This window comes from Nycticebus coucang, chromosome 2 (genome assembly GCF_027406575.1).
Source record: "Nycticebus coucang isolate mNycCou1 chromosome 2, mNycCou1.pri, whole genome shotgun sequence".
Taxonomy (NCBI): domain Eukaryota; kingdom Metazoa; phylum Chordata; class Mammalia; order Primates; family Lorisidae; genus Nycticebus; species Nycticebus coucang.
Window position 1 is genome coordinate 28680192 of NC_069781.1, and position 12507 is coordinate 28692698.

The following is a 12507-nucleotide window of genomic DNA, read 5'->3' on the forward strand; positions in this document are numbered from 1 at the left end:
CTCAGTAAATAATCATATATTCCTCTCTGGGATGCTCCATCAGAGAGAAGCACACAAGTCAGGGGGAGTGCCAGCAAGGCCAGAGTCACAGGCTTTTGTAACCTAATCACAGAAATGACATCTCATCACTTTTGCCAGATTCTGTTCATTAGCAGTGAGTTGCTCTGACCAGCACACACTGAAGGAGAGGATTACAGAGGGCCAGGCATACCAGGTCTGGGAGCATTGTGGACTGTATCAGAAACTGCCTTCCACAGCATATTAGTGACATGGTAGTGCGATCTGTCAACAGAGCCTAAAATAATCACTGAGCTCTGAGATCTGTAGGAAGAGCCATTTTCCCAAAGTGTCCGAGAGCCACTGGGGCCTGTCCAGTTGTGTTGGGCTTAACAAAAGTCTCTCGGCTACTGTGTGCACTAGACTGTTGTAGGCATTGTCAGGAAATAGTGAAGTGACTTTGACAATTCCCATCCAAAGACAGTTTATTGGAGGAAAAGTCAAAGTCACAAATAATTGTAATCCTAAGAAGACAGTTAAATGGACTCACTTGTGAGGGTGGTGGTGGTATTAGTAATAGTTGTGCCAATCAGGGTGGTAGTTCCCATTTCTTGATCTTGGCTGTGGCTCTGGTACTGTGCCTGATGTGTCATTGGTCAGAGAGCTGCAGGGGCATCTGTGGGTGAAGTGGAAAGCATGGGAGCTCTGGAGTTGGAAAGGCTTCTATTAGGGCCCCAGCTAGTTACAGCTGTGAGGTCTTGGGACGATCACTCTTTGAGCCTCTCTTTCTTCTTCTGTGATGTGGGTGAGATAATAGCTATCTCAGAGGCCTTTTGTGAGGGTTAACCTGAGACAATATGGGTAAAGTCCCTAGCAAGTAGTGTGGCCCGTAAGATGAGTTCCCCTTCCTTAATCTCTACAACCTGGAAGCTTCTGGAAAAAGGTTACGTTTAGGGAGTATCCAGAGTGCAAAATGGAGGACAAGGAATGTGACTCCAGGTGCATTTTTCAAACAGCCATCTCAGTCCACCATTTGAACCTGTGAAAAGCAAAAGAGGCAGGCGTGGGGGCGGGGGGGGGTTGAGGGCAGACACATCCCACCTCATTAGCCTCAATAGAAGCTTCTGGGCAAGATAGCAGCTGCATGTCCTAGGAAAGCTAAAATGAGGAAGGTTCAAATAATTAACAGTCCTAATGATCTCTGGGGAACAAATTAAACCACAAAAATCTGTTTCCCCTGAGGATGAAGCTGGCAGAACTTGCCTTTCCTCTTACATTTTAAAACTCAAAATGTTATCAGCACTTACTTGAGGTATGTAATCATGTTCGAGACAATAAGTGACTGATATGTGACCTGGAAGGAAAGAAAATTTCACTAACTCACCAAACTGGCTCTTAAAACACTTTTCAAACTGGTAGCTCACACCTGTAATCCTAGCACCCTGGGAGGCGAGGTGGGAGGAGTGGCTCAGGAGTTGGATACCAGCCTGAGCCAAAGTGAGACCCCATCTCTACTAAAAACAGAAGAATTAGCCAGGCATTGTGGTGGGCAGCTGCAGTCCCAGCTACTCAAGAGGCCAAGGTAGGAGGATCACTTGAGCCCAGGAGTTTGGGTTGCTGTGAGCTGGGCTCACACCACAGCACTCTAGCCTGGGCAGCAGAATGAGACTTTGTCTCAAAAACAAAACAAAACAACAAGAACAAAAAACCCACCTTTTCAAACCTCTAACTTTGTGTATATATTTCTTAAACTGCCCCAAAGTATTCTGCAAAAATCAAAGAATGGTGGTGTTAGTAGAAAATAGCAAAATTAAAAATGGGATTTCCCCAGGATTACGTTTTTGTCCCATGAAGAGTTCTTGAATCCTTAACACTGGTTGACTACTCATTTACCCATCTCTTTAACTCATAGATTTTAGTAAGGGGGATAAACACATGGTCAAAGAATACAGCTGGGAAAACTCAGATTTCTGCTTTTATGGAAAGATTTTTTGCATCATAAGTTTTTGAGATACAGACTTGTGTACCCATACAACCCTTTTGGCTGCTGTAACATTTCCTAGTTCCTAAGCTGCAATTATGTGTATTTAGATTTTAGGTTGCTCCACCAAGAACATCGTAACATTCAGGTGCTCTGAACAAGTTTTCAAACTGCTGTTTTTAACGATGCAAACAAAACCCTCAGCCACATTCTTTCCTAGAAATACAACAGGGAAGAAATGGGGGGCTGCTGCATTCCAGAAAGAAGGAAGAAGCTGAAGAACTCTGCTGAGAGTTCAAGTAAAAGTGTCATTTTTATATTAAAACTAGTTAGTATGCTTAGAAAATGATGAGCTATTTCATTATTTCCTGCAAATATAACTTTACTACTTATTTAAAAATAGTGTAAAAAACTCAATAGGCAAGACAGAAAAGTTCAAAGAGAAAAGAAACCAATTCTCCAGAACTACACCATGAAAAGCAACCCATGTTCACAGTTGATGGCTATTACATTAGACATGTTTCTATGCATACATATTGTTAAAATAGGAAGAAATAACTTCAAAGCCAAGGTCATTGTCTACATAAAATTCTATTCATTAAAATGGTGATTTGTGAATTTAACATGAATTTGCCCTAGACACTGAGGTAAAATTAGAAGGCTTGCTGAATTTTAAATATGGGTCTTTGCCACAAGATCTAAGTTAACACAAAAGTTTATAAAAACCATTAAGAGTTTGGGGTCTTTTTCAACTTTAGACAGTATCAAGTTAAAAATAGTTAAAAATCAGTATCAGTTAAATAAAGCTGAGGGTATCAGCATACCAGATTTTAGTCTGTACTACAAAGCCATAGTGCTCAAGACAGCATGGTACTGGCACAAAAACAGAGACATATACACTTGGAATCGAATTGAAAACCAAGAAATGAAACTAACATCTTACAACCACCTAATCTTCGATAAACCAAACAAGAACATACCTTGGGGGAAAGACTCCCTATTCAATAAATGGTGTTGGGAGAACTGGATGTCTACATGTAAAAGACTGAAACTGGACCCACACCTTTCCCCACTCACAAAAATTGATTCAAGATGGATAAAGGACTTAAATTTAAGGCATGAAACAATAAAAATCCTCCACGAAAGCATAGGAAAAACACTGGAAGATATTGGCCTGGGGAAAGACTTATGAAGAAGACTGCCATGGCAATTGCAACAACAACAAAAATAAACAAATGGGACTTCATTAAACTGAAAAGCTTCTGTACAGCTAAGGAGACAATAACCAAAGCAAAGAGACAACCTACACAATGGGAAAGGATATTTGCATATTTTCAATCAGACAAAAGCTTGATAACTAGGATCTATAGAGAACTCAAATTAATCCACATGAAAAAAGCCAACAATCCCTTATATCAATGGGCAAGAGACATGAATAGAACTTTCTCTAAAGATGACAGACGAATGGCTAACAAACACATGAAAAAAATGTTCATCATCTCTATATATTAGAGAAATGCAAATAAAAACAACCCTGAGATATCATCTAACCCCAGTGAGAATGGCCCACGTCCCAAAATCTCAAAACTGCAGATGCTGGCGTGGATGTGGAGAGAAGGGAACACTTTTACACTGTTGGTGGGACTGCAAACTAGTACAACCTTTCTGGAAGGAAGTATGGAGAAACCTCAAAGCACTCAAGCTAGACCTCCCATTTGATCCTGCAATCCCATTACTGGGCATCTACCCAGAAGGAAAAAAATCCTTTTATCATAAGGACACTTGTACTAGACTGTTTATTGCAGATCAATTTACAATTGCCTAAATGTGGAAACAGCCTAAATGCCCACCAACCCAGGAATGGATTAACAAGCTGTGGTATATGTATACCATGGAATACTATTCAGCCATTAAAAAAAATGGAGACTTTACATCCTTCGTATTAACCTGGATGGAAGTGGAAGACATTATTCTTAGTAAAGCATCACAAGAATGGAGAAGCATGAATCCTATGTACTCAATTTTGATATGAGGACAATTAATGACAATTAAGGTTATGGGGGGGAAAGCAGAAAGAGGGACGGAGGGAGGGGGCTGGGGCCTTGGTGTGTGTCACACTTTATGGGGGCAAGACATGATTGCAAGAGGGACTTTACCTAACAATTGCAATCAGTGTAACCTGGCTTATTGTACCCTCAGTGAATCCCCAACAATAAAAAAAAAAAAAATCAGTATCAGTTAAAAATTAACTGTTTTTTAAATGGCCTTTTATGGAAAACTAAATAATAAATATCCATTTAAGACTGACAGACTTTTTAAAATGAGGTAAAAAGACATTGTCATCCCACTTCTCCACTTAACCAGCTATGTGACCTTGAGCAAGTAATTTCACAGTCAGCCACTGAATATCATCTGATTCTCTGAAAAATGGAGATCAAAACATACAGGGTGAGCATCAAAACTAAGTGGGTAAATGTGTATGTAACTGCTCTGACCAGCTTTATGCACGTGGATCCACCTACTTGGTGTCATTAACTTTTCCACGTTATTTGCTCAAATTTCACCTCTCTCCCTTTTTAGTTATGAATCCTAAATCCTCCTATTGAGTCTTTTGCATACACAGAATGATCTGGGATCCCCAAGGCCCTCCTTAGTGAGTCCTGTCCACACTGCAGTTGTGTCCTGTGGCCACACGTTTCCACAAGGCCCAGTGTCACGGTGAGGCCCCTGTTAAGGACCCTGCACAGGCCACACTGGTGCCTTCCTTTGATAGGCCTTTTTTCTACATTTTGTGCTCATCCATCATTTGTAAAACACAATCCTGTGCCGGTGTGGCTCTAAGAAGTTCCACACAGGAGATCCTTAGGGACAGTGCGCCAGGGGTCTTTAATGCCACCCTCAAAGCAGAGAATCAAACAGGTATTTGTACGCTGGTGTTCATAGTAGTGTTATTCCCAATTCCCAAAAGGTGGAAACAACCTTCATCCGATGGATGAATGGATGAACAAAATATGGTATATCTATTCAATAGAATATATTGTTTATTTATTTATTTATTTATTGAGACAGATTCTCACTCAGTCATCCTGAGTTGAGTGCCCTGGTGTGGTATCATCATAGTTCAGAGCAGCCTCAAACTCTTGGGCTCAAGCAATCGTCTTGCCTCAACTTCCCAAGTATCTGAGACTACAGGCGCCCGCCACAATGCCTGGCTAGTTTTTCTTTTTTTAGTAGAGAAAGGATCTTGCTCTTGCTCAGGCTGGTCTCAAACTCATGAGCTCAAGCAATCCACCTGCTTGAGCTTCCCAGAGTGCTAGGATTACAGGCCTGAGTCCCCCTGGCCCTTGATAAAAATTTTTAAATTTAAAAATAATGAAATTTTAAATAGCTGGGCGTTGTGGCAGGTGTCTGTAGTCCCAGCTACTCAAGAGGCTGAGGCAAGAGAATCGCTTAAGCCCGGGAGTTGGAGGTTGCTGTGAGCTGTGTGATGCCATGGCACTCTACCCAGGGCCATAAAGTAAGACTCTGTCTCTACAAAAAAAAAAAAAAATGAAATTTTTTTTAAAAAATGTTTTTTTAGAGATAGTGTTGCTCTCTGTTGCCCTGACTGGAGTGGGTAGCAGTGTGATTTTGTGCAATAATTGTGTCCCAGGCTGTTCTTAAACTCCTGGGCTCAAACAATCCTCCTGCCTCAGCCTCCCAAAGTGCTACGGTTACAAGACTGAACTGTTGTGTCTAGCCAGGAATGAAATTTTGATATACACTACAACATGGATGGACTTGAAAACATTATGATGAATGAAATAAATCAGACACAGAATGATGGACATATATTGTGTGATTCCAATTATATAAGGTTCCCAGAACAGGCAAATTCACTGAGAATAGATGTTATCAAGGCTGCAGGGAGGGGGGCCATGGGGAATTATTATTTAGTAACGATGCAGAGTTTCTGTTAGTGTTGATGAAAAAGTTTGGGGATACATAGTGGTGATGGTTGCACAACATTGTAAATGCATTTAATGGCACCGAATTGTACAGTTACAAATGATTGTAAAATGGTGTGTTATGTATATTTTATTACTAAAACCACACACAAAATAGCCCCTGACAAATGACAGAAAATCCAGCCCAAATTTGCTTTGGCAAAAAAGTCAGTGCATTGGGTCTTGCAAGCTGGACATCTGGTGGACATCTGTTCGGGGAGTCCCCAACCCCCACCCTGGCCCACTCACCCTCCTCATCCTCCCTGCACTCCTCACAGCCTGTTTATTATTGTAATGAGCAGAGCTTCATGTGCTTTTAGTAACCGCAGTGATGAAGATGACCTCCCTCCAGACCTGGCAGAGGCAGTGGGAGTGACCACACCTACAACCACAAATACCACAACGGCGGCCACACAAGTCTCAGTGCCACTGGCATCCCCCAAGGTCCAGAAGGTCAGCTCACCCCAGTCATCAGAAGGCAAAGGCCAGCTGTCCCCAGGGGCCAAGGTATGAAAGTGGGGAGGGAAATCCCGGGAAAGTAGCTGCACTTGCTGGGAATTCTATCAATTTGCTGGGTAGCATCTGGAGTGTGCATGTAAACTTTGCTTAATCAATTGTGTGCCCTCGTAAAACAACAGCAACAACCACCAGAACATGTTTTTATATAACTTGTCTCCAAAATATAAGCCATGTATGAGAGACAGAGTAAAATATAAAACCATGTTCTTTGTAGTTTAATTGCAATTTAAGAGATTTTTGAGAGCACTCAGAATATCATCCCTACCTAATCTATTACTCCACTGTGAATACAGAAAGTGAGAAATGTCCTCCCACCACCACAATGGAAAATTTGTAGAATAAAAACAATATGTCCCCATCCATTCCTTAGATTAGATCACCTGTGTTAATAGTTTGAAAATAGGAAATATTATTCCATTTGCCAGCCTGAAATTTCAGGAAATTGCTGGGGATGGGAATGGACTGTGACAAAGGTCTGACACGATATTTTTCTTGGTTTCCCTTGAGTGACTTGTAGCTATGGTTGGTCACTCCTTGGTAATTGGTCCAAATATAGTCAAACTTATTGCTATCCAAGGACGCGTGGTAGGCTGTTTTGGTCTGTGCATGGGGCAGGTGCCGTGGAGGTACACCAGAGCTCTGGAGCCTGATCTGTTCACGTGCCTTGTGACTGCTTGTTACTGAGCCAGACTAGGGCACAGCAAAACCAGACACTGGAGCGGAGAGTTGCAGCAAGAGAGGCATTTTTATTGCATTGGCGCCACTAAGGAGGACAAGCTTAAGACCTGAATTCCCTGATGGCTTTCAAGCCAGGGTTTTTAAAGGCAGGGGTACATTTCAGGCAAGCAGAATTATAAATCAATACCTGGAGGTTATATATTGGCCTGGCTCCAAAAGGCGAGGGGTCATCGGGTCATTGGTGGATTCAGAGATTCCTGGATTAGCTGAAAGGAATGTTAAGATAGATGTGGCTTGCTCACCAGGCAGGCCCCTTAGGGAGGCTTAGAAAAAAGAATTGTGGTCAGAGTTCAATTCCTCAGTTCCCCCCTTATCTGTATTTTCCATCTGGTGGGGATTTCGGAGAAACAACTCCAGGACATATGTGAAGATGCCATCTTTTAGTTTCCACAGGGAACCCAAACACCTGTGCCTCTGGCTTGCTTGGAGGGCCACTGTTCTCTCAGGTGGCTCTTTCACTTTTCAAAGCCAGTCAGGTGCCCAGAACTTCCCCTGAAGGGACTCAAGGTTCTCTTTTATTTCCATGCTTGGAGGTGGGGTCCCCCTGCGGGCCCCTGAGAAGGGTCTCCGTTCCATCTCACGCTCAAAGAGAGTTTCCCAAGCCTTCATTTCTTCAAGCCTCAGTTTCTTCCTCCTGAAATTAGGAATAAGATCTGCTACCTTGCCCAGCTCATGGGCCAGTGTCAGGTCCAGTGGAGGTTAAAGTGCTCATGTAAACTGGATGCCCAGGGCTTCTGCAGCTTCAGGAATCACAGTTCCTGGTAACCGATAAATAGTAACAGGCTCCACCCTCTCCTGCAAAACCAAGGGCAGTGTTTGCCCTGGTCGCTTCCCTGGCTATCCCTGGAAATACCTCCGCACTCCTCATAGGAACCCTTGACACTCCTCAGCCAGAGACTGGCCCAGACTGAGGCCCCCCATCCCTCTGTAGGCCACCTGCTGTCTTCTCAGGTCGGATTGTCCTCCACTGTGGGGAGTTGCCTCCACAGCCTTGTCCCAAGTACAGGCTCAGGTTTCTACTATATTTCCCATACTGTGTTAAAACCAGGCTGAAATATTTACAAGACTGGAGGGAGTTGGGGGAGGATGAGGCAGCTTGCATCTGAAGGCCGCAGGGCTCCCTCTCCTGGCCGTCTCTCTCCACGGGGCCCTGCTGGTGCCAAGTTGACAGGACTCATTTTTTTCTGCCTCAACAGCTGACCCTTCCACTCAGAGCCCAGAGCAGAAGGACAAAATGTTTTTCAAAAGCAAGAAATAATTTTCAAGGTTCCACCCACCTACCCTGAAGAGCTTCCCTCTTTTTCTGCATATCGGTTTGGTGGCTGAAGGCCAGTAGAAACTCCCGCTCAAGCCCAAAGTCTTTGCTTTCTCTTTATACGTTCAGAGGACTCTTTAAAGTGTTTTCCCTACCCCAAGAAGTCAAAGAGCACTCAGCACACTTAAGAAAAGTTGTTTTCAGCTTTAAAAAGGATAGTTCCCCAAATCCAAGCTTACTTCTTTTTAAGGCATTTTCGGGAAAAATTGGGATTCAGTCTCAACACTTTGAGCTAGGGGAACATGAGGGGATTAGTATGCTGATGAGTTCAGTGTTGGGAACCTCTGCCTTTTCTGGAGAATTCCATGGTCAATTCAGTGCCATCACTAACTGGGGTATTTTTGTCTGCCTTCCTAGAGCCCCTCTGACCGAGGAGGCGCCTTTACCTTGGAGCCAGGTGATCTTCTGATGGATTTCACAGAAGCCACTCCTCTGGTAAACTTCCTATTTTGCTAAAACCAGAAAAGCCACAGACCACAAAAACATCTTGGCAGTGGGATGGATGGACAGAGGTGGGCATTGCTGTTGGGAAGGCTCTTCCTCTAGTCCTGGAGGCTCAGGGATCAGCTTTCATCCGGGGTTCAGGCACCATTGGTTCCCCTTCCTTCCACCCGCTGCTGCTCAGAGCCCTTCAGAGGAGAAGAGGTGCTCCCTTGCTCCAAGGGTGATTTCAGGGGTGGGACCCCCACCTGTCTGCTGCCCCTCCAGCATTAGAGAGCTCCTCAGTGCTCCAGTTTCTGCTTCTCAGCTTCCTGGGCTGCGCCCTGCATGCCCACCATTGAGGCATCTGCTGCTGTTGCTTCCAGTGATCTGTCTGTCTGGGGCCCTGGGTCCAGGCTGCACTCGGGCTTTCCAGGGCCCTTGCACTTCCTGTCATCATCAATCCTCTACATACAGGTCTCCCTTCAGGACTGGTGGCCCTCATGGGACTTCTGCTGGTGAGAAATGCTTTTTAGGGGACAGAACACCAGACCAGGAGTCACACAGGCTAGACCTGGCTCCAATCTCTGCTCCCCTTTTTAAGAGCCTTGTCAGTGGACAGTCACTGCCCCATCTTCTTGTCATTGTTTGCCCTGCCTCACAGGAGGACTGTAAGGATCACATGAGAGTAAGAGAGAGTCCCTTGAGCGTAGAAGGCGCCACAAAGATGTTCAGGTGTTCCTGATATTATTAGATGACCCAGGCAAACTTGGTTGTGTCTCTGGCTGGGCTCAGCCTAATACCTGAGTGTACCTGAGCATACATCATGGTCCACATATTTGGACTGTAAGTCATATTTCAAGCCGAGACTCCTGACAGTCAGCTGTGTGCCTGGCTCTGGGGATAGAGAGGGCAGCTGAGGCTGGAGGGAAAATCAGGTTGATAAGCAGCCACAGATAAACAGTAGCTTCCTACAAGATGCTCAGGGAGAAGCCAGAAGTGGGAGTCATTCAGAGATGGCTTCCTGGAGGAGGAGTGTGGTGGGTGGGAAGCATCGTGGAAGGCTTTCAAAAGAGGACAGATGGGGCAAAGTGCCGTGCAGCCTTTAGGAGTTCTCACTGATCCTGGGCAGCTGGCATATGGAAATGCTTTATGTAATTGTCCTTCTCATCTGGGGAGTCAGTACAGCGTGAAAGCTTCTAGGCAGCAGCTCTGGATACACAGCTGAGAACTGACCACGGGTGACCCCTGCTCTGGGAACTCCCAGAGTTATCTCCCTCCCATGTTCAAGTAAATGTAGTAGACTTATTCATGGGCTCTCATTAGACAGCTTGCCAAGACTGTTCACAGACGGAAGGACCCTTCTTCCTGCCTTTCAAACAGGGGGACTCAGAAACAGAGGCCCTTTCTGCATCACCTCATCACCCCTTTGGGGATAGGAAACTGAATCCCTACATTGGGTCATCACACAGGTGCCAAGCTGGAGCTGGCACCAGGTGTCCTGGCTCCTCTCCTGATGCTGTCAGCATCACACTGGGCTCATCTGGTCTCCTCTTCAGGAAAAAAGCAATGCTTGGGGGAATGGGTGCATTTAAAGCACTCACCATGCTTGGAGGGGGCGGGCAGAACAAAGGGCATGGAGGAAGAAACAGGAAGTTAGGTGGCCTGGCCTGGTGCCACATCAGTGTCCCAACTGCATATCCCAACTGAGGCCTTACATCCCAGGAAGGCCTTCTTGTGGGAGGCGGAAGCCCAAGCAGCAGTCTGAGGACATCCAGTCTAGCTGGAGGACAGTATCCTCCAAAGGGACCTGCAAACCTCTACAATACAAGCTGAGAGCCTGTGAAAGAGGAGGAAGAGTCTAAGCTCCCAGGGCCTCGCTGGAGAAACATACCTGGCAGGAACAGAAACCAGTGGAGGAAGGTCCTTCCGAGTTAGGCTTGTGGGCAACTTCCAGGCTGCTGAAATATGCCCCAAGACAGGCTGTATGAATCTGTGGGACTCAGTGTCTAGCCCTGTCTGGGAGGACTCGGGGAAAGAAGGCTCGTGGTATCAGGGTTTTTAAGTAGGAATTTCACTAGGTGAGGAATATGGACCAAGACATTCTAGGTAGAAAGCACAGCATGAAATAGGTACCATGTATTTATCAAAAGTCTTGGTGGATCTGAGAATTAGAGTCAGTTTACTAAAAAAAAACACACACACCATGGCTTTGACAGGAGTGATGGGTTTCCTTTTAAGACCACTGTGTTATAGGTCCAAGCTTGTAGATTTAATTACTTATAGATTTTAAATGGCCTTTTCTTTGTCTCAACACAACAGACTGAGATTAGAAAGGAAACAGCGTCTGGCAGAGACTCCGCTCCGAGGTGTAACGCTTGCCTAGCCCCCGGGTGTGCCCCTGTCAGCAGCAAGAAGCTCATTCCCTCTCCCCAGGACACCCTGCCTTCATCTCTGGGCGGCTCTGACTTTGCTCCGAAACAGGGTTCAGGTGCTGCTCTGCCAAGGCACAGGACCACGGAGCTGCCCGCACTGTGCTGGGGCCCAGCTTGCCCTTTGCAGCTGAAGCTGGCAGTGACGGTGTGTCCTCAGGATGAATTCCCCATCTGTCTGAGGGATGAGTGCTGTACTCAGGCCCCAGGGAGAAGGAATGGAGGTCTGGCATTTTAGCAAGGGCACACTTCATCCAGGCTCTCCTCAGAACCACTGGTTTCAACATTACTTTGGCTTTAGAATCCTGTTTCTGTGAGTGTCGAAGGCCCAAGAGAGGAAGAGGGGACTCCAGCCGTCTGCTTCTCTGCCTCTTCTCTCCCCTCTGTTCCTCCTGCCAGTGTCAGGAGCAAGCCCAGCCCTCTCACCTCATTGTTGGGGTGATGGGGAGGATCCATGTCTTGGAGGGCAGATGGGGAGAGAGTAGACTTAGGGTCTGGGGCTGGGAAACTTGTTCCTAGTCAGGGCTCATGGACACCAGCATGTTAGCATCAAAACATGCTGTGGCTGAGCATCTGGACTCTATGGGAGAGGGCTGCAGAGGGGCTCCCAGAGGAAGTTGCCAGAACCAGAGCGTGGCAAGGGCAGCCCCCATGCCTGACTTGTGACCAGGACTTCTTACCACCTGGACGCAGCTGCGAACTGGAACACTTCCTTGAGACCATCTTATCCAGTCCCTCATGTAAACATGGGGAAACTGAGGCCCAGACAGGGGCAGACACTTGTCCCAGATCACATGGCAAGACTGTGTCAGAGCCAGGACTGGAGCTCAGGCCCTGGTGGCCTGACCAGCAATATGTCTTTCCTTCCCTGTTAGCCAGTTCCCCAGTAGCAGAGCTGGTCAGAGCCTCCGGCCGCATCATCCCTGTGCCACACAGCCCAGGCATGAAGGGCATGAGTCTGGAGGTGCTCAGGAATCTCGGTCTGAAAGACAGCCTGGATCAGGCATAGATTTTTTTTTTTTTTGAAACAGAGTCTCACTCTGTCACCCTGGGTAGAGTGCTATGGTGTCATAGCTCACAGCAACCTCAAACTCTTGGGATCAAGAGATCTTCCTGCCT

The 12507-nt window shown here is 45.9% G+C and overlaps 1 protein-coding gene across 7 annotated transcripts in view; it reads left to right on the forward strand.

The window, feature by feature from the left end:
• EPB41L4B (erythrocyte membrane protein band 4.1 like 4B) overlaps positions 1–12507 on the forward strand; it is a 146343-nt gene that overhangs the window by 118091 nt on the left and 15745 nt on the right. For 5 of the 7 annotated variants that reach the window (XM_053566270.1, XM_053566241.1, XM_053566279.1 and 2 more), the window contains exons 21-22: positions 6285–6471; positions 8894–8971. In XM_053566270.1, the coding sequence (XP_053422245.1) occupies positions 6285–6471; positions 8894–8971 (265 nt within the window). The remainder of the gene's footprint in view (positions 1–6284; positions 6472–8893; positions 8972–12507) is intronic. The other 2 variants (XM_053566250.1, XM_053566288.1) reach the window with 1 other exon arrangement.